At 42.9% G+C, this 24,522-nt stretch overlaps 1 protein-coding gene across 2 annotated transcripts in view; it reads left to right on the forward strand.

Moving 5' to 3' along the window:
- Positions 1-2,142: 2,142 nt before the first annotated feature.
- Positions 2,143-24,522, forward strand: part of PGM2 (phosphoglucomutase 2) — a 35,552-nt gene continuing 13,172 nt past the window's right edge. The window contains exons 1-9 of one of the 2 annotated variants that reach the window (XM_054029894.1): positions 2,194-2,276; positions 10,062-10,230; positions 14,147-14,314; positions 18,771-18,877; positions 19,242-19,326; positions 21,018-21,101; positions 21,998-22,191; positions 22,874-23,063; positions 23,868-23,965. In XM_054029894.1, the coding sequence (XP_053885869.1) occupies positions 10,156-10,230; positions 14,147-14,314; positions 18,771-18,877; positions 19,242-19,326; positions 21,018-21,101; positions 21,998-22,191; positions 22,874-23,063; positions 23,868-23,965 (1,001 nt within the window). In that variant the 5' untranslated portion in view covers positions 2,194-2,276; positions 10,062-10,155. Of the gene's footprint in view, positions 2,277-10,061; positions 10,231-14,146; positions 14,315-18,770; positions 18,878-19,241; positions 19,327-21,017; positions 21,102-21,997; positions 22,192-22,873; positions 23,064-23,867; positions 23,966-24,522 lie in introns of both variants that reach the window. The other variant, XM_054029896.1, reaches the window with a different exon arrangement.

The raw sequence follows: 24,522 nt of genomic DNA on the forward strand, positions 1-24,522 counted from the left end.
AATGATGGGAAGTGAGCTACTGGCGCTCGGTAGAGACCTCACATGCCACCCTTTGGTGAACTATTATGCAGATACCGATCCAAGGGATCCCTGTAAAACCCTACACACCTCCCGTGTCCTCTTCTAGTTGGCATGAAGAGGATCCTGGGTCACACATGGACAATTTTATTTTTCCAATAAGAATAAAAAAGATCAGACTTAACAGGAGCAGTACACTTGTGTGCAGGCATCAGTTGATTTTTCTAGTCTTCAATACCTATGAAAATCTGGCCCGAAGAATGTAAGCCATACCTGCAGAAGGGGAGACTCTATCCTGGGAAGCAATGATTCTGAAAAGGATTTACGAGTCAGAGTGATTAAGCAACTAAGCAGAAGTTCCCAATGCGATGCTGGGCTAATATGATCTTTGGTTGTATAGAGAAGGAATAGTGAGTAAAAGGGAGGCCATGTTACCTCAGTATATGGCATTGGTGAGACTGATACTGGAATACTATATCGTGTTCTTAAGTATTATTAGTTATTAAAAAGGATGTTGAAAAATTGGAGCAAGTGTAGAAAAGAGCCACAAAAAGGCCTTACAATGAGAGACTTAAAGAGCTCCATCTGTGTATCTTATCAAAAAGAAGATTGAAAGATGGCTTGATTATAGTGTAATACGTACCTTCACAGAGAGAAAATACCAGGTGCTGAAGGGTCAGATACATTAGGCCCAGTGCAGGGATAAGGGGTGACATTATATGGCCTGTGTTATAGATCCCTTCTGTCCTTAAAATCTATGAAATATCATGGAACTGTGATAATGTAAAGACAATTTATTAGCCAGGGCTATGAAAATAAGATATCCAATCAGGAATATAAATAAATCAGTAGTAAAATGAACATCATTTGGCCACTTGACTTCCAGGGATTATAGGACGTTTCTGGAGGCCAATCACAGTGCAGTAATGCAACACTTCGTCCACACTGACACCCAGGCGTTTCAGCCAGGGAGCATGAAGCTCTATGCTTCTCGTGGAGGTAGATTACTAGGGGTTCTCCAGCCGTGGAGTACAGGCGCTCTAAGTGCCTTGTCAGTGTGGTCACCTAAGGAATTAGGGCACCCGGGGCTGATTTAATGCGCTCTAACTTGCAAGTGTAGCCATAGGTGCCGACTCCATGGGTGCTCTGGGCTGGAGCACCCACAGGGAAAAATTAGCAGATGCTCCCACCCACCAGCAGCCAAGCTCTCCGCCCCCCCAGTGCACCATGTCCACTCTTACCCCTCCCTCCCAGCGCTTCCTGCTGCCTAATAGCTGTTTGGAGGCCCTTAGGACTTTCTGAGAGGGAGGGGGAGAAGCAGGGTCACAGTGCACTCAGGGGAGGAGGTGGAGAAGAGGCTGGGCAGGGGTGGGGACTTGAGGGAAGGGGGTGGAATGGGGGTGGGAAAGGGCAGGGACTTTGGGGAAGGAGTGAACTGAAGGCAGGGCAAGGGTGGTGCAGGGGCAGGAAAAGGTGGGGCAGGGCCAGGGTGGGGGTCGAACGCCCACTGGGCAAAGTGGAAGTCGGTGTCTGAGTGCAGCCAAGCCCTAAGCTAACGTTGTAGGTTTAAACTGGTATAGTTATACTGCCATAACGCTGTGTGTGGACACAGATCATAGAATATCAGGGTTGGAAGAGACCTCAGGAGGTCATCTAGTCGAACCCCGCAGGACCAACCCCAACTAAATCATCCCAGCCACTTGTTCAGGTATATGAGTGCCGTTTTAAGTTTAGCTTGGTTGGTTTGTAAGAGTCTTAAACTAAACCACAAAAAGCACTCTCACATGTGGCACCTCCCAGCCCCGCCCCTCCCTATCGCGGGCCGCCGCAATGTTCCGAGCCTCTGGGCCGGCGCCTGCCCCCTCCATCTGTCTCAGCCGCCCCTGGGCACGGCGTGGCCCCTGCACAAAAGCTCCCCACTCTCTGGCCCCGAAAACGTTCCTTCGAGCTACGGGAGAGGCAGCAAAGCAGCAACTTCTGGCGACGCTAGTGAGCATGCGCATACGGCTGGCGCGTGCTCAGTAAGGGCAGCAGAGCGGGCCGGGTAGTGACCCTCCCTCGCCCCGCCCGCCCCCCCCCCCCCCCCCCCGCGGTGATGGCCCCACCCTGCGACTCAGCGGGGGAAGGTAACGGCCGCTGCTGTTGTCGCTCCGCCCCGGAAGGGCAGTGCCGAGCGGGAAGCTGAGCCGAACGGAGCGGGCAGGATGGCGGCGCTGGGGCTGCCCGAGGCGGCTGCTCAGTGGCTGCGCTGGGACAAGGTAAGGAGCGGGGCCCAGCGCGCTCTCCCTGCCTGTCCCCAGCCTCGCTGTCCCCGCCATCGCCCCGGTCGGCGCACGGGTGCTGACTGAGCTCCCCGGTATCATCCTACGCGCGGCTCCCCGGGCTGTCGTGACAGGCGGCAGAGTGCCCGGCACGCCCCCTGGGCCAGCTGCCTCTGAGCTCTGGCCGGAGCCGCTCGCTCGCTCGCTGCCTGCCCGCGGGGTGTGGGTCGCAAAGCGCAGGAAGCGGCGGCGTCCCAGTGCCTCCTTCGCTTTCTTTTATGGAGCTGACGGAGAAAAACACCCCGCTCGGCTCGGCTGTGAGGGCACCTCTAGAAACACTCGCTAGTATGAGAGGAAGAGGGCCGCATCCGGCCTGGGGCTGGAAGAAAATAGCTCCATTAAGCCTCAAGTTTTAGGCTAAACGTGTTGATTAGAATAATACCTTGATAGAGCAATAATACTCTTGGGTGCCTTCCCGCCCTAGATCCCAGAGCCCTTGGCAAAGGGAGTATTGTTGTTACGTGTCGCTAGGGCTGGAGAACAAGCATTGCATTTCCAGAACAATTATGAAATCATAGAAAGGTAGGACTAGAAGGGACCTCCAGACACTGGAGGGAGAGGGCCCCGCCCCTCAGATGGCCTGGTGGTTAAATATAAAAGTCAGGCTTGATTGAGAGCAGGAACTTAAACTTTGGTTTCCCACATCCCAGGTGAATGCCCCCTCTTTCTCTCTGTTTTGACCAATAATTCTATTCTGAACCTCAGAAAAAAAATTAATCCAAACAGTTCGTTTCAGCAAAAGCTCCTGGCCTTCTGTACAGTGTTACAGAACAGGAAAGTGAGGCACAGGGATGTGATGTGCCTAAGGCTACCCAGCAAACCAATGTAGTGTAGAGCTGGGCCTAGAACCCAGATCTCCAGAGCCCCTGCTCAATACTCTGTTAGGTCCCACTGCCTGGTTTCTATCATAATCTCTACTACTTTTTTCAGAGTTGATTTTAATTATTAGTAGCCCCTTCTTAATGATGGCACTTTACTTGGCTTTTGAATATCCTATATAAATAAATTAATGGAGATATCTTATCTCCTAGAACTGGAAGGGACCTTGAAAGGTCATCGAGTTCAGCCCCCTGCCTTCACTAGCAGGACCAAGTACTGATTTTTGCCTAAGTGGCCCCCTTAAGGATTGAACTCACAACCCTGGGTTTAGCAGGCCAGTGCTCAAACCACTGAGCTATCCCTCTCATCTGGCTCTTACATTTAGTTTGTTTTCAACAATGTTGTATTTTAATTTTCCTGTTTTGTCCCTATGACATTACGGGGTGCAATCCAGACCAGAGCGGCTGTGTCATCCCTGCCCTGCTACCTGCGGTGCCTCGCAATGCTTTGCTGTTGTAGCTTCCAGCTTGGGTCACTCATAATTAGCCTGCCAGTATGCAGGTTGCACCCTAAGTGTCTGTGTAAAGCCACAGCCCTGGTCCAGCGGCTTTGACCCCCCAGCAGCTTCCAGGAGTCTTGGTTACTATTTGCAGGTGATCCCAACATGCCACCAATCCTGAGTCGTGTCCGTCCCCCCCCCCCCCCCCCCCCCAGTGTGTGTTCTGCAGTGTCCAGTTCTCTCCTGGACAGTCAGGGTACACTAGGCCCTTTGCCTCTCTAAGGGGATCAGTACATAATAGCTTCAATTGAGTTACACAAACAATTCACAACACTGGATTAATTTTTGATTAAAGAACAAAACTACAAAAAGATAGATATTGAGTACAAGAAATGAGGCATTAAAGTCAGAAATGGTTACAAGAAAAATAAAGAGAAAACGCTTTCTAAACTTAAACTAGACTTGCTTCAAAGTGAAGTTCCGTACCACATTTCCAGTAACATTGCTGACCAAACTCTCAGGCCAGAATCTGGCCCCAAAGTCCAATGGTTGTTTCTCTGGTGGTCTTAGGTGGAGAGAGAGATGGGTATGTAACAAGAACTTGGGGTGTTTTTGCCCCTTACTTTTATAGTCCAGTCTCCCTTTCAAAAGCATTTTCCTGAGTGTGATGTCTCACTAAAGTTCTTCCCAGCTGAGAGCAAGTAGACATGGAGTCTGGTGGAGGAAGGAGGCTTCATGGTGTTTCTTTTCATCTATTTATGCTGAAATGTTGAGTTTTCTTTCTTCTCCCACTTGCTGTCTGAGGACTCTTTTTACAGCTTAGATGCAACTTGAGATAAACACACATTCTTTTGTTTGACAGGCCTCCTTAACCAGTTCTACTTAATCAGGGCTATGTGAGTTTGAATATGTGCCTTTAACATCATACAGGGGATTTCATAACTTTACACATAATGTTGCTACTGTTCATACATTTCACCATAATATTACTGACCAGTGAGTCATTGGTTTTCAAATTATAGCTCACAAGACATATTTTGTACAAATATTATTATTGTAGTACGTAGGATGTGAATACAGGGGTGCATCCTTTTGCGTTGTAGAGGAGCTTTATAAATAAATAAGACTCTTTAAAATATAACTCAGAACCCCATACAGTATTTTTCATCTGGTGGTCCTGTGTAATTGGGTCATAATTAACAATGTCTTCTAAGGCAGGGTTTCTCAAAGCTGGTGCGCCGCTTGTTCAGGGAAAGCCCCGGCGGGCTGGGCTGCGTCCGCAGGTTCGGCTGATCGTGGCTCCCACTGGGGGCTGTGGGAAGGGTGGCCAGCACATCTGTCGGCCCCACTGTTCTAAGGTGGATTGACTTAACTCAAGCAATTTAAATCACCAATTTTAATCATGATCAGCAAGCAGGAAAAATTGTTTAAATCATTGATTTTAATTGTAGTTTTCATTTCTACTTAGGTATTTTTCTAAAGAAAAGTTGTTTCTAATTAGCTGGTAACCATTAAATCATGTTGATTTGCAACTAAATGTGGTCTTTGCCAAAAAGTACCAACTTTAATGTAATGAGGACCGACCATATCATTACTCACTTATGATGGATTATTTATCTTAAAACAGATTCAGATTGTTAATTTTTACATTTTTATTATGTTAAAAATGGGGAAATCATACATTTCTTAATTACTAGACTAATTTTTCACTTGTAATCTTCTAATAGAAATTGAAATTCAATTTAGCATGTGCAAAAACAGCATTTTAAAGTTGTTTGTATTAGTTGACTAAAACTACCTGAATGTACTGGATGCATAAGCTTTTTTGTCTTATCGAAACAGGTGTAGCATTTAAAACTAACTGACTTATTAAAGAAAGTAAGTATTATGTGTAGTTAGTAAATTAAAGTAGAATTGGACATTTGACCAATCCAAGAATAATTGGTCAAATAATGTCAAAAATGGCCAAATATTTTAAAGCACTAATTCATTAGAACATTAGCAAAGAAAAGTAAGACTGTTGTCTCCAATAGGCTTAGCCTTAGGTACTTATTCTTAATTACAAAAAACCAAGTTACTTTAATATAGAAAATGCAATTAAGTAACTCCAAGTACAATGTAATGAGAACCTCAAAAAAGAAAGTATAATTATCTTTTTTAGCAATGTTAGGCTGGCATTTAAAAAAGAACATTAGTCATAGAATCATAGAATATTAGGGTTGGAAGAGACCTCAGAAGGTCATCTAGTCCAATCCCGTGCTCAAAGCAGGACTAACACCAACTAAATCATCCCAGCTAAGGCTTTGTCAAGCCCGGCCTTAAAAACCTCTAAGATGTAGATTCCACCACCTCCCTAGGTACCCATTCCAGTGCTTCACCACCCTCCTAATGAAAAGCTTTCTGTAATATCCAACCTAGACCTCCCCCACTGTAACTTGAGACCATTGCTTCTTGTTCTGTCATCTGCCACCACTGAGAACAGCCTAGCTCCATCTTCTTTGGAACCCCCGTTCAGGTAGTTGAAGGCTGCTATCAAATCCCCCCTCACTCTTCTGCAGACTAAATAACTCCAGTTCCCTTAGCCTCTCCTAGTAAGTCATGTGCCCCAGCTCCCTAATCATTTTCGTTGCCCTCCGCTGGACTCTCTCCAATTAGTCCACGTCCCTTCTGTAGTGGGGGGCCCAAAACTGGACACAATACTCAGGTGTGGCCTCACCAGTGCTGAATAGAGGGGAATAATCACTTCCCTCGATCTGCTGGCAATGCTCCTACTAATACAGCCCAATATGCCATTGGCCTTCTTGGCAACGCGGGAACACTGCTGACTCATATCCAGCTTCTTGTCCACTGTAATCCCTAGGTCCCTTTCTGCAGAACTGTTGCTTAACTAGTCGGTCCCCAGCCTGTAGAGGTGCATGGGAGTCTTCCTTCCTAAGTGCAGGACTCTGCACTTGTCCTTGTTGAATCTCATTAGATTTCTTTTGGCCCAATCCTCCAATTTGTCTAGGTCGCTCTGGACCCTGTGCCTACCCTCCAGCGTATCTACCTCTCCCCCACAGCTTAGTGTCATCTGCAGTCTTGCTGAGGGTGCAATTAATCCCATCATCCAGATCATTGATAAAGATGTTGAACGAAACCGGCCCCGGGACCGATCCCTGGGGCACTCTGCTTGATACCGGCTGCCAACTAGACAAGACTGAACAGTTACAGATGGAAAAAACAAAATAGAAATAAAACACAGAGCAACTGGAAAAGAAAGTCATTTTTAAATGACTAGCTAGGGAACAGGCCTACTCTTCAAACATCTTGCTTATCCTCTTTTGCTTTTATCTTTGCATTGATGACCTGTTATACAAATAAAGATGTACATAAAAGTTTGTTCTAAGATTCTAGCCAATCAGTCAGTTTTGTTTTCCCAACAGGTGACATTAGCATGTAGTAAAGTGAGTGATTAGGACATTTAAGTAGGCTAGCTAACAAATGGCACCATGATACAATCAAAAAGCTAGGCCACTGCCTACATCAGGGCATTCTTTGCTCGAATATTTGACCGTAGTCAAGTAATAGGTGGTTTATGGAGAGCGCCTCCCAAATGTGGGGCAGCATGGTAGAAAGCATGGAGGTGCTTGTGGGAAAATTTTAACAAGTAGGTTGATACTGAATGACAGGTATTGACTGTGTAGGGTCTTGGAAGTGAATACAAGTACTGTTACCAGATTTGCCCGTTACTTTGGGGTACGCTCATTTATTAGGGTTACTCTTCTGGGCTGGGGGGTTCTGTAATTCTATCAGTGTACTGCTTGTGTCACTTGTGTGTTCATATGGAGCTCTACTTCTCCCTCCTGCAAGTCTCCTCCCAATGGAGCTATCCTGCAGGACCTAGGTTCCCCAGGGCTGGGTTCTTCCAACCCCGGAATCAGATGAGTGTGTGTGTGTGTGTGTGCGCTCTCTCTCTAACAGAGCAAGTCTGAGTGGACTGGTCAGTCAGTACTCTGAAGCTGACCCCTTATGTCTCTGGACTCAGTGGACTCGGTCAAGCAGGATTTCAGAGCTGCCACCCTTATATGCCCCATGGCTCAATAGTCCAGGCCAAGCAGCACTTCCAAGTTGGCACCCTTATATGCCACAGGTACTACACCGGAATAGAGTAAGCCTGAGCAGGCTGGGTCGAACACCACTTCCAGGCTGCCACCTTTGTATGCCCCTGGACTCAGTAGTCTGGGTCAAGCAGCACTTCCGAGCTGCCACCTTCGTATGTCACAGGTTCAGCACATCCCTATCCCCACTTTCAGGTTACAATTGTTCTGGTAGTAACCCACTTGATGAGCAAACGGCACGGTATTTTGGGCACTACAGGGATCTTTCTCTTAGGTAAGAGAAGTGTTGCTGCAGAGTAAATAGGGAAGCCAGAAACACAAAAGATTAAAGTTCAGAGAGGGAGGAAAGCAATCAGCTTAACCATAAAAGTTATTTATTGAATAATAGTGATAACCACACAAGGAGGGCCTAAACAAACATAACAGTTGCATTATAAAAGATTACAAAAGTCATATATAGAAAACTATACCTGATCAAACAAGTCAGGGTTAAAAAGTTATACCTGAGGTGGAAAAGAAAACACACAGAGAGAAAGCTGGGGTTTCACCACTCCATGAAGCTTGAACTGGTCGGGGTGATGGTGGTAGCTGAGGGTCCTGAGGGCAGGAGACAGGCAGAGCCCCCAGCATGATCAGTCAGGAAAAGATGAAATCCCAGTGGAACTGATGCAGAGTTTGGATCCATGCATCAGAACACTTACTTGAGTGTGAGTAGGGTTTTTCTGTAGGGAAACAACAATGGTTCAAGGGAGAACAATAGATTTGTTTATGGGTAAACTGATGACTCAAGGGTTTTCTTTAGGCTAGACCAGTAGATAGTCAACCTGAGCCTGAGATGGAGCCAAAATTTACCAATGTACATTGTCAAAGAGCCACAGTAATACGTCAGCAGCCCCCAATCAGCTCCCTCCCCCCCGCCAGCTCCTCCTGCCTGCCAATCAGCACCTCCTCATCCCTTCCCGCACCTCCTGATCAGCTGTTTCTTGGTATGCAGGTGGCTTGCAGGGGGAGGAGTGAGGGCATAGCAGGCTCAAGGAAAAGGGTGGAGTGGAGGCAGGGCCAGGGGTTGAGCAGTGAGCACCCCCGGCACATTAGAAAGTTGACGCCTGTAGCTCCAGCCCAGAGTCGGTGCCTATACAAGGAGCTGCATATTAGCTTCTGAAGAGCTGCATGTGGCTCCAGAGCCACAGGTTGGCCATCCCTGGGCTAGACAATAGGAGCTGATCACTTCTAGCTATGGGTGGTGTTCCTTCCAGGGAGCTCACAGTGCAATTAGGCTGCTTCAGTATTTTGGATATCAATCAAGGATTCATTACTAGAATTGGTCTGATAACTGCTGAGCTGGGTGTGTGCAGGCATAGGTTCATTAACATCTGGAGCAGAGATTCCCCATGATGCAGTGCTTCCCTGCTTTTCTGGTCCCAGAGTTCAGTGCGGTAATCTCTGTTCTCAATTCTGTATGCTAATAGAGATGCCCCCGGTCTCATCTTTGATGCAGATGAGGCTAGGGGAGTTGCCTTAATCCTGTCACCCTTGTCAGGAGGGATTTAGGTGTGTCTCCCACTGCCTTTTCATTGCTTTCTGTAAGTCTGTCTTCTGATTGGTTTTGGTTCAAGCAGAGGCTGGGAAGTGGGGAGGGGGGTGTCCTTCATGAGTCAGACAGGCTGGATACTGTGTCCTTTCCCCAAGAACACAGAGCCGATTGGTATCAATACCTTATGTTGGATGTGATAATGAAGAGGGAGCCAGTGGAGGGATGCAAACAGAGGGGTGACATGGTCAAAGCAATGGGCATGGAAAGTGATGTTTGCAGAAGCATTCTGAGAGGATACAAGTGGGGCAAGATTGCATTTGTCAAGGTCAGAGAGAAGGATGTTGTATTAATTGAGATGCAAGACGATGGGAGCTTGGATGAGGGTTTTAGCTACATGAATGGATAGGAAAGGCCATATCTTAGAAAGGTTATACAGAAAATATTGGCAAGATATAGCAGAAATGTGAGGACCTCGAAAGATCTGAAGTGAAGATAACGCAAAGGCTGTGGGCCTGAGTGACAAGCTGGATGATGATGGTGTCCACAGTGCTCAAGAAAGTAGGTATTCTCTCTGCACCTGCACAAGAAGCTACTGCTATCAAAAGCTGGTTTAGCACTTCAACAAACTCTCGTTCTGCTTGCTTAGCCAGTGACTTTTATGAGGCCTGTCATAATTTCAAATTTAATTTTAAGTAGTTTTTCAAATAGAAAAATGTACTTAAACATTTTAATACATTAATTTTTATCAACTGCTATCTTCTTTGAAATTGCAGATGTTCTTGATTAACATGCTGTTTGGTCACTGTGATGATTGAGAAAAGGGGATGAGCCAGTCTGCAACTGTTTTTCACACAATGAGCTCCAAGAATGTTGTTGAGCAAACCCAATTTGAATTGCTATAACCCTTGTACGCGTACTGTGATCCAAGAAAACACCACTCAGGTACTTGGATTCCAAGGGGCTTGCTTTAATCCCAATCGAAAGTTACAAAATCAAAAGTAAAGTTCACTTCTGATCACTGATAAACTGCATATCACTATCCCAGTTATTACAAAATAAGGTCCTGATCTTGTGAACTGTTATGCATGAAAATGGTTGCATTGATTTTGATGGAATTACTCCCATGAGTCACAGTTTGCAGATAGGCCCCAGGATACTTTGTCAATACATGATGTACACAAAGTTCATTTTCTGTATTTATTTTCCTATTGTGAAATAAAGTATTTTTTAATATGTAATTATGTTACTTTGTGGGGAGAGCTTGTTTATATTTTTAAAAAATCCTGTAGCTGTTTTTACACTTTACAACTTTGTGGTGAGCTTTGCACTCAGCAATCCTCTGTAGGATGTAGGATCCTCTATAGGATGTAATTATTTTAAAAGCTAACTTTTGTTGCACTTCAGTAGACAATGTGTGCAGTCATGGGATGGATAATTCATTGCACAAGACACCACATATCACATAGCATTGTTGCCCAGTCTAGCTAAGGTACTCTATTGGCACCCATCACTGTAGGATCTGAATGCCTGTGATGTTCCCCTCTGGTGTTGTTGGACAGCTAGGTCACTCCAATTCTTGACCCTGGGAGCCAGCCTTACCCTGTTCTGCTGTGAGAACCCCCACTCCTGGGCTGTTCATGCACAGCCTCTGGCATGTAAGCTGTTCCCAGCTACTCACAAGCGAATGACACTGGCCAATATCTCTGGTCCCAGACACGACCCTAGGAACCTCCGTCTTGCAGTGTCCAGTTATGCCCGCTGGACGCTACAAGCTTATCTGAGTTCGTCAGTTTAACAAAGAAATTGATATGTACCAGGCTTGTTATCCCAAGAGGAGCCTCTGACATACTTCAAACACACTGCTTCAGGTAGAATAAACAAATTTATTCACTATAAAGATTGATTTTAAGTGATTATAAGTCAAAGCATAATAAGTCAGATTTGGTCCAATGAAGTAAAAGCAAAACGCATTCTAAGCTGATCTTAACACTTTCAGTGCCCTTACAAACTTAGATGCTTCTCACCACAGGCTGGCTGGTTGCTCTTCAGTCGCTTGGTGTGTGTCTGTAAATGTAGGCGCAAGAGAGCGAGCATGGCAAATGTCTCTCCCTTTTAAAATGTCCTTTCTTCCCTCTTGGCTTTGAGCCCCTTCCTTCCCCCTGCCCCTTCAGAGTCAGGTGAGCATTACCTCATCGCAGTTCCAAACTGACCAAAGGAAGGGGGGTGACTCTCTAACAGATTCTTTTGTTCCTGTGAGGCTGAGCTGGGTTTGCCCCACAGCTGCCATGATGAGGTGTGAACTGCCTCTCTGCTCTTGGAGAGTTTTTGCCTGGGCTTATTTTAAGCCAGGGGTCTCAAACTGAGATGACCCCAAGGGCTGCATGAGGACTAGTGCATTGGCCCGAGAGCAGCATCACTGACACTCCCCACTTGCTGCCCCTGGCCCCGCCCCCACTCCACTCCTTCCATGAGGCCCTGCCTCTGCCCCGCCTCTTCCCACCCCTTCCCCTAAATCCTCACCCCAACTCTGCCCCTCCCTGCCCCCAGGGCGGGCAGGACAGGTGTGGGGTGTCGTGGGGGCTCAGGGCAGGGAGTTGAGGTGCAGGAGGTGTGCAGGGTGCAGCAGGGGGCTCAGGGCGGGGAGTTGGGGTGCGGGCAGGGCTGGCTCCAGGCACCAGCGCAGCAAGCAGGTGCTTGGGGCAGCCAACGGAGAGGGGCAGCACGTCCTGCTCTTCGGCGGCAATTTGGCGGCGGGTCCCTCACTCCCTCTCGGAGCAAAGGACCAGCCGCCAAATTGCCGCTGAAGACTGAAGCAGCGGTGGTAGAGACGAAGTGTAGCAGATCGTGATTGCGGCTCCCCCCACCCCTCTTTTTGCTGGTTGGGGCAGCAAAAACCCTGGAGCCGGCCTGGGGTGCAGGAGGGGTGAGGGGTGCAGGTTGTGGCAGGGGACTCAGGGCAGGGGGTTGGGGTGCAGAAGGGGTGCGGGATACAGGCTCCGGCCCGGCGCCACTTACCTAGAGCGGATCAGGGGTGGCAGCGCCGTGCACGACGACCAGGGCAGGCTCTATGCCTGCCTGCCCTGTCCCTGTCCCCAGCACGCTCCGCTCCACTCCAGGAAGCAGCCGGGAGTCCCTGGGGAGGGAGGGGAAACAGCACCATGTGCTGGTCTTGCTGCTTCTCCTGGTACCTCCCCTAAAGCTCCCAGGTACCTCTCCCAAAGCTCCCATTGGCTGCAGTTCCCAGTTCCCGGCCAATGGGAGCTGCAAGAGCATGGAGCCCTCTATTCACCTCCCACTCCCCTGCCCGGGGCTGCAGGGTCATATGGTAGTTCAGCCACTTCAGGGAGCAGCGCGGGGCTCGCGGCGATACGGGGTAGGCGGGGGGAGGGGGAGGCGCGGTGAGCTTGGCGGGCCGCATGAAAGAACCCCATGGGCTGCATGCGGCCCACAGGCCGTGTGTTTGAGACCCCTGTTTTAAGCCATGAGGATACATTTTTGAGCCTCATAACTACATGCATGAAATTATAACCTATAACATTACTGTAACAATAATGCTCAGTGCATCATGAGCCTTCTGAAGACACCCGACATGACAAACTTTGCATTGGATACCACACAATCATTTTACAAGGATGCACATGGGGGTGCTGGATGTTCCCCCAAGGTACAGAGCATCACAATGCCTCACAATCATTAATGTATTTATCCTTACAACACCCTGTGAGGTAGAGAAGAAGTATTCATCCCATTTTGCAGACAAGGAATTGAGTCAGAGAGAGGTAAGTGACTTGCCCAAATTCACACAGGAAGTCTGTGGCAGAGCAAGTACTCAAGGTCAGGTCTCACAGGTCCTAGGCTAGCACCTTAACCACTGGACCATCACTTGTCTTAATGTTCTGTCTGGCTCATCAGAGCTCAGGGAAATACAACTATTGTAGACATTTGAACCCAATACTCTTTTTAATATGGAGATTGCAAATGTAAGGGTATTTTAATATGGTGAAGATCTTGTGCACTTCATAGAATGAGATATTATAATTGTTTCGCATGTAACATTCCAAGAAAAGGGGAAAATACCTCCAAAGTGGTGCACATAATGAACTAAAAAACAAAATAAAAAAAAAAACCCAAAGCCCCCACCACATTATGAATAGAGTAAGGTTGTATTCTAGAATTGGTGATGAGACCCTTTCTTCTAATTCCCTCTTCAAAACTCACTTATTCAAGGAGGATTAAAGTAGCTTATTATTAATCTTAAAAAGTGTAACAGTCAGGATGGATGAATATATTCTCTCTGATCTTCTCTCCCTTTTCATCCCTTCACTTATTTCCTTCTCCTGTAGTTATTGTATTAGGAAGACTTTAAACTTGTGGGGCAGAGATGCTGCCCTTCCATCCCCCACCCCCTGCTTCATGCACATTTGTAATACTATACAAGTAATATTTCAGAATTATTAATCTCCCTAAATAGCCTTTCAGTATGCTATCTCTTTCAAATTCCTTTATTTGCATAACTGAAATTCTCTCATCTTGTATTCTAATATTCTTGCATCTGGCAGACTTTCAAAAGTAGCAAAGATTTCTAAGATTTCAGCGTCGGGTTCTCAAACTGGTATGCAAACTGCAATTGGTATGCTGCATTATGGGTATAGTATTGGAATAACAATCCATTTTAATAACACTGATTAAAATTATGAAGGTGTTATGACCAATACTTTGGAGTTTTAGATGTGCTATACCAAGTCTAGTCTGAGAATCAGTTCAGTAGAAGAAATGGTAAGGAATGTCACCGTTTGAGACTAAAGTTATAACAAGCTTCTTCAGAATAGCAATATATTGTAATTTTATCTTTCTACAGAATACTAAAACCTCAGAAATAGTGAAGCAACTGGTTGCTGAAAAAAATGCAGGAGAACTACAAAAATGTTTTAGTTCACGGATGGAGTTTGGGACAGCAGGACTCAGAGCACCCATGGGGGCAGGGATTTCTCAGATGAATGACTTGACTATTATCCAGACAACTCAGGTACCAGGTTCACTTTGTTTTTTCTGTTATTACTTAACTGCAGGCTTTTCTTATTCATTTCTACTGAATGCAGATTTTAATGAAAAAGTAACCAGATGAAATATGGAAATAAAATTGAGCTTAACCACTGTCCAAAACCTCAAGGGTGGTTTTCAGTGGGAGCAGAGTTAGGCCAATGTTGACCACTTCAGAAAACCCACTAACATCTATTGAAATTCTACAAAAAGAACAGGAGTACTTGTGGCACCTTAGAGACTAACAAATTTATTAGAGGATAAGCTTTCGTGGACTACAGCCCACTTCTTCTTAGTCCACGAAAGCTTATGCTCTAATAAATTTGTTAGTCTCTAAGGTGCCACAAGTACTCCTGTTCTTTTTGCGGATACAGACTAACACGGCTGCTACTCTGAAACCTGTCATTGAAATTCTAGTTCTTCTTCAAGTGATTGCTCATGTCCATTCCAATTAGGTGTGCTTGTGCGGCAGCCGGAAGGCTTTTCCTCTAGCACTACCCATTGGGTCGGTCTGGGCACTCCCTGAGGTAGTGCCTTCGTGGCACCGAATGTAGGGCCCTACTGACCTGTCATCACTTCAGTTCTTTCTTACCATCTGTGATGGTTAGCTGGAACACTCGTTAGCTCTTGCTTTGCAAGTGCAACTTCTCTAGTAGTTTGAACTTTTGTCCTGTAAATAGTTAAATTAGTGTTAGATAAGTTTCAGTTAGCAGGTAATCCCCTGTGACCGGAGTCCCAGGGGAGCCAACTTAGGTCACTCAGGGTGAACTGCAAAGAATGGGCAGACAATCCCCAAAGCTGGTGGATATTCCAATATTTAGATTTACCAAGCCAGCAAAAAACAGCTTCTGTAATACCTCACTCATTACCCAGAAGCCAACAACATAGTTCCCTTAAAGTAGCCCAGCCTCAGGCCTCCACCCAGATGCCCAAATCAGATATGATGAGGATTACTGAAAATCTTATTCATCATATAAAGAAGTTCTACCAATTCCAAAGAATCAGACACATTACCCCCCAGGTTAATGAATACTTCAGATATTACCCAAATACATGCTTACAGCCAATTCTTATTAACTAAACTAAAATTTATTAAAAAAGAGAAGAGAGTGTGTTGGTTAAAAGATCAGTATACATACAGAAATGAGTATAATTCTTGAGGTTCAGATTCATAGCAGAGATGGTGAACTTTGTAGTTGCAAAGAGTTCTTTCAGAATTGGTCCATAGGTTATAGTCCAAATTATATTCAGGGTGGTCCAGTCAGAGCTGGGATCTCAATCTTGTGGCTTAAGCTTCCCCTGCATTGAAGCATCAAGCAGATCTGAGATGACAGGATCAGGACCCAAGCGTCTTTTATATACAGTTTTCTAACAGCCACTTGACCATACAGTTCTGGGTGAACAATAGGCTTCTAATGTAACCTTCTGTTTCCTAAACCTCACCGGTAATTAACTACATGGATTAACATAAACTACTTAATGGATACATTATCTTATCACAAACTTTAAAGAGACACACAGACAATGACATTATTGCACCCAAGATTCATCTAAATGTTAATATTCCCTTTTGATCTCTGAATCAATAGCTATAGTGACAGACAGGAACTGTCTGTTTACTTGGCTAGCATTAAACAGGGTATGAGTACATGCATACAATTAGCATTACCTCTGATTTCTAATGATATAGATTTGCATTTCAAAGTTCTACCTTATCTACCATAGAATGGCCTTAATTACCATTCACACACTTTTCTAAGGTGTCCTTAATTGTTGACCCAGAGTCAATCAACCTGCAAGCTGCTTAACTCTTTCTGGCAATGTGTCACACTTTATATAAGATTTGTTGCAATTATATAACAGTTGTAGCAACAATAGTTTGCATGATCATATTTTAATTAGATAACATCACACCCTCTCCCTTTATTGTCCCCGTTTACTCCGGTACTGGGGCATGCCTCGATCCCTGGGGTTTAAACCCAGTGCAATGTGTGGCGAGTCTATGCCAAGAAGTAACCCCCATGCTTCCTGCTTGAAGTGTTTGGGGGAGAGTCACCAGAAAGAATGCGGCAAGATCTGCAGGGGATTTTATCCGAGGACTCAGAAGGAGATGGATCAGCACCTCAAGATCCTTCTGATGGAGGCTGCTCTATATCCTCGCTCAGACCCTGGCTCGGCAGAGCTGACAGAGCACCTCAGCATTGGTGTGCAGTGTGCCAGCACCGATGAGGCATGAGTCAGCGCTGAGGAAGGACTTTGCCAGAGACCCTTGGCACCAGCAGGGTTCCCTACATAGGTGTCCCACATAGGGTAGTGGGTGGCACCATTCTCAGTCCCCAGTGCCCCATAAGAGGAGGAGACCAGAAAGGGGCCGCTCCCGCACGCCCAGACCAGCGCAGAAGGAGCCCACCACCCGCATTGGGCCATGTAACTGCTAAATTTTAGTAATTTTCAGTTCATCTAATATAAGTACTGTAGAGCAATCTCGCTATCATGGAAGTGCAACTTACAAATGTAGATTTTTTTTTTTTTATTACATAACTTCACTCAAAAACAATGTAAAAATTTAGAGCCTACAAGCCAAGCACTAAGACAAACAAGTTCGTTTACGGTGCCCGATTCTTTACAATGTCATCTGAAAGTGAGAACAGGCGTTTACATGTCACTTTTGTAGCTGGCGTTGCAAGGTATTTACGTTCCAGATGTGCTAAAGATTCATATGCCCCTTCATGCTTCGGCCATCATTCCAGAGGACATGCTTCCATGCTGATGATGCTCGTTTAAAAAAAAAAAAAAAAAAAAAAAAAGCGTTAATTAAATTTGGGACTGACCTCCTTGGGGAAGAATTGTATGTCTCCTGCTCTGTTTTACCCGCATTCTGCCATATATTTCATGTTATAGCAGTCTCGGATGATGACCCAGCACATGTTGTTCGTTTTAAGAACGCTTTCACTGTAGATTTGACAAAACGGAAAGAAGGTATCAATGTGAGATTTCTAAAGATAACTACAGCACTCAACCCAATGTTTAAGAATCTGAAGTGCCTTCCAAAATGTCAGAGGGACAAGGTGTGGAGCATGCTTTTAGAAGTGTTAAGAGCAACACTCAGATGCAGAAACTACAGGACCCGAACCACCAAAAAAGTAAATCAGCCTTCTGCTGGTGGCATCTTATTCAGATGATGAAAGTGAACATGCATTGGTCCACACTGCTTCGAATCGTTTCAAGCAGAACTTGTCATCAGCATGGATGCATGTCCTCTGGAATGGTGGTTGAAGATGAAGGGACATACGAATCTTTAGCGCATCTGGCATGTAAGTATTTTGCAATGCCAGCCACAGCAGTTCCATGCCAATGCCTCTTCTCACTTTCAGTTAACATTTTAAACAAGAAGCAAACAGCATTATCTCCTGCAAATGTAAACAAACTTGTTTGTTTGAGTGATTGGCTGCAAAAGAAGTAGCACTGAGTGGAATGTAGGCTCTCAGGTTTTAAATTGAAACTAAATTGAAATTGTTATATTTTTGAGTGCAATTATTTTTTTGTACATAATTCTACAAATGTAAGTTCAACTTTCATGATAGAGATTGCACTACAGTATTTGTGTTAGGTAAATTGGAATACTATTTCTTTTGTTTCTTTTTTACAGTGCAAATATTTAATCAAAAATAAATATAAAGTGAGCACTGTACACTTTGTATTCTGTGTTGTAATTGAAATCAATATATTTGAAACTGTAGAAAACATCCAAAAATATTTAAATAAGTTATTTTATTGTTTAACGGCATGGTTAATTTTGATTTTTTTTTTTAAATCACTTGACAACCCTAATTTATGTACAAAATTGTTAGCTTAGTTAAAGGAGCTCCATTGCTTTTCCTACTGTCTCAAGCATTAAAAATCTAGGAAATCACAAATTACTCAGATTTACTAAATTGGCTTAAGCCTCAATTTGCATAAAAGTTCTAATGCCACATAAATTCTAGAGTAGATTTGCTGTACATGGAGATGCTGAATAAAAGTTGGGTCCTATCCCGTGTCACTGATTTACTTTGTCCTAAACAGGCTTCATTTTGGTGTTTTCTGAGATTAAAAATAGAATGTATTGACTAGTAGTGATTTACTTTTTCAGGCCAGAAGCATGGGAAAAGAGCATCTGTATTAATCATTTTTGAAGTTCTGTAATCCAAATTATCATTTTTATCTAGTCTACCTGGATTAAATTTTTCATTTGGAATTATTCACATTATAAAACCCATCAGTGTTAGTTTTTTGTTTGAAGACTCTCCATTTTCTTGGTTTTCAATCAATATTTCTTGCTCCCGGAAAATTGTACCCTAACCCAATTTAGAGTACTTTACTTGCTTTTTTTAAAGATTTTAAAATTTATTGCAGTCACATTTAAAAATACTAAGATTGAGTTCTGAGTTTTTTGTCTTTAGGGATTTTGCAGGTACCTTGAAAAGAACTTCAGTGACCTAAAGAAAAGAGGGGTAGTTATTGGTTTTGATGCTCGCGCCCATCCTTCAAGTGGAAGTAGCAGCAAGAGGTACGCTTAGTAATCTGTAGAAATAATTTTCTTTGCATGTTATATGGAATGTATTCTAGTTTGGTCACTGCTTGAATAGCATTTTCTTAGGAGCAGTTAGATGTGTGTGCAATTTGAATGTAAAAATGTGTACACTGTACATCTGAAGATAAGAAATAAAGCTTTGCTCTTCTTTGGCATTTTGGTATGAAATACAGGTAAAATCCAGTCTGTACTGCATAATTTGGACCATGTTTGTAACCAGAATAAGGGACAAATGAATTACACCAGAATCAAATCTATATGCTCCTTGTGAGTTTTATTTAACTGTCTAGTAAGAGAATCTCATGAATGTATTTCCAAATAAACTTTTATTGTCATTTAGGTTTGCAAGGCTTGCTGCAACAACTTTAATCAGTCAGGGAATTCCAGTGTACCTCTTCTCCAATATAACACCAACACCTTTTGTGGTATGGTTATCTATAATTTCTTTTTCATACAACATAATGGAGTACTATCAAGTACAAAAAACTATTATTTTTTTTAGAAAAAACAAACTGATTTATCAGCTCATTGGTTTGCTACTCTCAGGCTTATTTAAGATCCTAGCTGCTTCAGGTACAGTAAGCCATAGAGGAACTGATTAGGATATGCAGTTGATATTTTACCCTGAACTTCTCAGCTTCTTCTGAAGCAGCCAGTGTTCTGCCCGTTTCTGATTCCGTTTAATCATACTGTGCTGCTGCCCAGATAGCAGCTCTTCTGAAGGATGGCGATGTGAGGGCCACCAGAGTTTCTGAAGGATATGTATGTCCCTTCACACCTGCCTGATGGGGTACATGTTACTTATTGAATTTTGGAAGCTTAGCCACTACACTTCTGCTTATGAGCAACGGCTGATGTCTTCCAAAAGATGCATATATATTTATAGATAGGGGAGCTTGAATGCCAAGAATCTGGACAATATTTCCAGCAAATAACATTATTTAAACTAGATCAGCTACTAACTAGTTGGTAGCTGCCAATGGTATTGGGTATTTCAGGACCTCCTGTACTGCTTAATGTGTTTGCAATATCATATTCCAGTAACTTCTATCTAGTGTTAAACTGGCGCTATAGAAGCACACCTGTCTAGTAGCAAAAATATTAAGCATTTCTTAGATTGAAACAATAAAGTCATATATCTCCCATCATCCCTGGGTTACTATGTTCTACAAATATATTATTCTAATTTCAAAATAGAAGAAAAAAATATTGGTTTTCCTGTACAATACTCTTCAATGAGGCCATGCTTCAATGATTTGTCTTTCAGGAAATTATTTTAAGCCATGTGATGGCAATGACTGCTCTTTAATGAGGATATGCTCTTGTAATGGTCATGCTTAGGTCTTTAGTGTGTCTTGTGCTCATACTTTTTCTACATGTTTGCTCATGTAACAGCTTTCATTTCCTCCTTTAACGTAATACTGTGTGAATTTTTCACTATTGCCTGTTCTTGACTGTTGGTTTGCTCCTTTTGGCCATGCTGGGCTGCCATGCAACTAACAAGATTTGGTCCCTAACCCAGTGCACAAAATGCCTACTAACTTTGTGGACTAGTCCAGTAACACAGTGGACTGGCTACTGCTCTCAGGAGACCAGCATTATTTTTAAAATGTCCTCTGAGTTAGGAACACTTCTTGATGGTGACAGTCGTTCACTGTGCTGTCCCAAATTGGAGGAATCTACTGTACTCTGAATTCTGGTTGACCTAAATATGGATACTCTATAGCTCTAATTTTAAATAAACTTCAATTGAAACATGCTGTGAAGGGAATTAGTTATACTTACATTTCACAGCAGTAAAATGAACTGGGCTAACATTTTTCATATACATTATTTCTTTGTTTTCATTATTTTGGTATATTCAGTCCAGATTTAGTCTTTGGAAAATCAAATATTCTTTGTTTGACCTTACACTTTTATTGGACATGTGTGGTACTGAATATGGCTGCACTTAACCAGTCAGGCCACTAGATGGCATGGCTCACAATCAATAAAGAGAATACTGATATTTTCTAGACTTGAAATCATGATTGTATGGTTGCATCGATGGCTTGATTCCCAGAATTTGACAGGATGGAGACCCCAGGATAATTCTCTTTATACTATTGTTTTACAGCCCTACACAATAACTCATCTGAAACTTTCTGCTGGAATTATGATTACTGCTTCCCATAACCCAAAACAGGATAATGGTTACAAGGTATTCCTATATAACTTAAATCTTCCACTGTTTTCAGACATGACTATGTAATAATAGCATTTATAATAGCACTCTGTATGTTCAAAAAAAGCTATCCAGTCCTTAATCTTCATAGTAGCCCTAGGAAGGAGGGAGGTAAGTAGTATAATCCCCATTTTACAGATGAGACAGTGGTTGGCCCAGGGCTATACTGCAAGTTAGGGGCAGAGGCAAGATTAGAACTCGGATCTTTCATTCATCCTGTGTTCATTCCTCCAGAATGTGTTGCTTTACTGTTCTAAAATGTTTATATATAATGTTTTTAATTTTCAATAATCTTGCTGCTTTTTCAAATATGTTCAGACCTTTGAAAGTTTTAAGAATTTTATAGTAACATGACTTTAATGATTTGTTGCATGTGTGGAAGTAGTTCGAAGACCAAGAGAAGCAGGTGGTGTTGGGGACTAAAAGTTTTTGACTGCTTTTGCAGTTAAAAATTCTTTTTTTAGTACCCAAAAAAAAAAAAAAAAAATCTTCCCTCCCTCCCCACTCCCCCCACCTCTTGTCTCATGCATAGTGGTTATATATAAAATTAGAGGAAACTATGTAGGTTGATACAATATACTATGGACAAGTATTAACTACCTGCCTAGCAAATGGTCTGAAATTTGGTTTTATCTCTAAATGAGATGAGCCTGATGGTAGTCTACTTGTTTTCCATGGGGGATTTAAATATAGGGTATGACATCCTCAGAAAAACAAAGCTTGGGGAAATCTATATCCAAAGTATGTTACACTGTATTGTTTTAGCTGTATTTACTGGAATCAGCCATGAGTTGTTCCAGGATTTAGCCAGCTAAAATCAGTAAAGGTATTCATGTTTAAAATAACCCCTGTGTGTCCTGTGTACCATTTAGGTTTATTGGGAAAATGGTGCACAGATAACCTCACCTCATGACAAAGGAATCTCTCAAGCTATCGAAGAGAACCAAGAGCCATGGCCTCAGGCTTGGGATGACAGTCTGGTTGACAGCAGCTTGCTACTTCATGATCCTTATGTCACTATCAATAAGGACTACTTTAAAGACATACAAAAGCACTGCTTTCACAGGTGAGCTGGTGATGATTGATTGTCATTCTCTTGGTGACAAACCTATATTTTTAACTTGATTTTAAACAAGAAAGATTAAAACTAAAACTGGGGATGGGGAGGGGGAGCAGCTGGGTACTAAAACTTTAACTTCTGTCAGTTATATTAACTTCATCCTTAGGCTAGCAACTGCTAAACTCAATATACTAGAAAGCCAGGAATGTATGAAAAATGATGCTGCAATATTACAAACTTAGGAGAAGAAATGGTTTTAGTTCTTAGTTGTATGTGCCTCTAAGTAAAGTATTTAAAAATTATAACAAGTATATGGTGAGTGACAGATAAATAACATAGCAACAGATAGCACTGTGGTTCAGTTTAGCTTCTGCTCCTATGTAGAAGTCTGTTTAAATGCCATTACTCAACTTGGGGTACTGAATGTTATCAGCCAATCATGCATGTTATTCCCCTCCTCTGGTGCTCTATAAGGTTCTGTAGAGCTTATCTTATCTGATGTCTTGGTACAGTCATATGTAGGGCTAGAGATAGTGGTAAAAAAAGGTACCTTTTCCAAACTAACTGTCTTTGGTTTCATAGTTTAACATTGTTGCAAAGTATTGAGTCATGGTTGTTTCTGAACCCTGTTAAGTTGCACACAGTGGCCATCTTAATTTAACATCATCATTAATTTACTTCATTTCAGGAATATAAACAAGGAAACAAAGCTAAAGTTCATCCACACTTCTGTGCATGGTGTAGGCCATGAATTTGTGCAGTCAGCCTTTAAGGCATTTGACTTTAAACCTCCATTGGCTGTTCCTGAACAGAAGGATCCTGATCCAGAATTTCCAACAGTAAAGTACCCAAATCCTGAAGAGGGTAAAGGTGTACTGGTAAATATCTTTTTTTTTTTTTTTTAAAATATTTGCAATCTATATTAAAAAGTGTTCTCTCCACCAGCCAGAAATTGTCACTGTAAACCTAGATATGAAATTTTTATAAAATAGTTTTTTCGTTTTGAGTTTTTATTCCGTTCGATTTCTTGAAAAGCTAACAAGGGTCTTTTTATAGTTCCTGTTTAGCTTTTAATGAACTGGTTAATAACAAGATAAACTACTAGAAGATTTTTTTTTTTCTTTTGCTCTCCAGTAGAACATACAGTATCAGCATGGAGACTAAAATGGCCCTTAAAAAAACAGAGAATGTTCCTCCATCTTTAAAAAATGTCCAATTACAATAAATTTTTTAACAACCTGAATCCAACAGCTGTTAACAGTTAAACTATAGAATAAGATGATACCAAATTAGCTGAGGGGTGAAAACATTATCTAAGGCCTTATCTGCAAACATTCATGGGAGTAACTTGACTTGTGTGAGTAGTCTGTTAACTTCAATGCAGTCTCATTGACTTCAATGGGCTTTGAATCAGCCCCCAAATGTAGAAATAGGTGTAATTAATTTACTCTTCACACTCCCTATCTTATTTTGATGTACTGCTGCTACCCATTGAGATCTCTACAATACTGAGGGTACCCTTGAATGAATTAAGGAGTGTGTTTCTACTATAAACATAGCTTTGTGGTTTTGTGGGGTCAAGTGAAAATAACATGGGAGTGTTACAGACCTATAAGAAAGTGAAAATATTATTTGGAAGTATTGATCCTTCTCTGGTGTTGCACTTTACCATTGTTTTCTAGACGTTATCTTTTGCTTTGGCTGAAAAAGAAGGGGCTGGAATTATTTTAGCAAATGACCCAGATGCTGATCGACTTCTTGTTGCAGAGAAACAAGAAAGGTACAGTAATAAAAATATGCTGTAGTTCAACCACAGCTATTTGACTTGAAACCTGAATTAATTCTAGGAAGTCCTGTGGCCTGTATTATGCAGTCAGACTAGATGATCACAATGGTTCCTTCTGGCCTTATCTTTTGTAGATTCATAGATATTATTGGGAAAACCTGAGATCTTTAAAAGTGTGGGGGAGAGGGGCGGGGGGGAATTGCTAATACCTATATTGCAATAGCACCCAGAGGCTGCAATGATGATTTAGAGTCCATTGTGCTAGGTAATGTACAAAAAGAAGACAAATATGAAGAGACAGCTCTTACCCCAAATAGCTTAGTCTACTTTATAGTTTATCAAGGTTTTTAAATAGAAACCTTCCGTAGTACACTGCAAAACATGCTTTCTCACTCATTTAATTTACTAAGTAGTAACTAACATCTTTAATTGCATGTCACTCTTTCATTGACCTCCAGAATCAGGGAGACAGCATAGTTCATTCAGATATCAACCCCCTTCTATCTTTTCCCCAGTTCAAGAATAGGGGTAGTGATTGACTACATATGGTA

This window comes from Malaclemys terrapin, chromosome 5 (genome assembly GCF_027887155.1).
Source record: "Malaclemys terrapin pileata isolate rMalTer1 chromosome 5, rMalTer1.hap1, whole genome shotgun sequence".
In the NCBI taxonomy this organism is placed as follows: domain Eukaryota; kingdom Metazoa; phylum Chordata; order Testudines; family Emydidae; genus Malaclemys; species Malaclemys terrapin.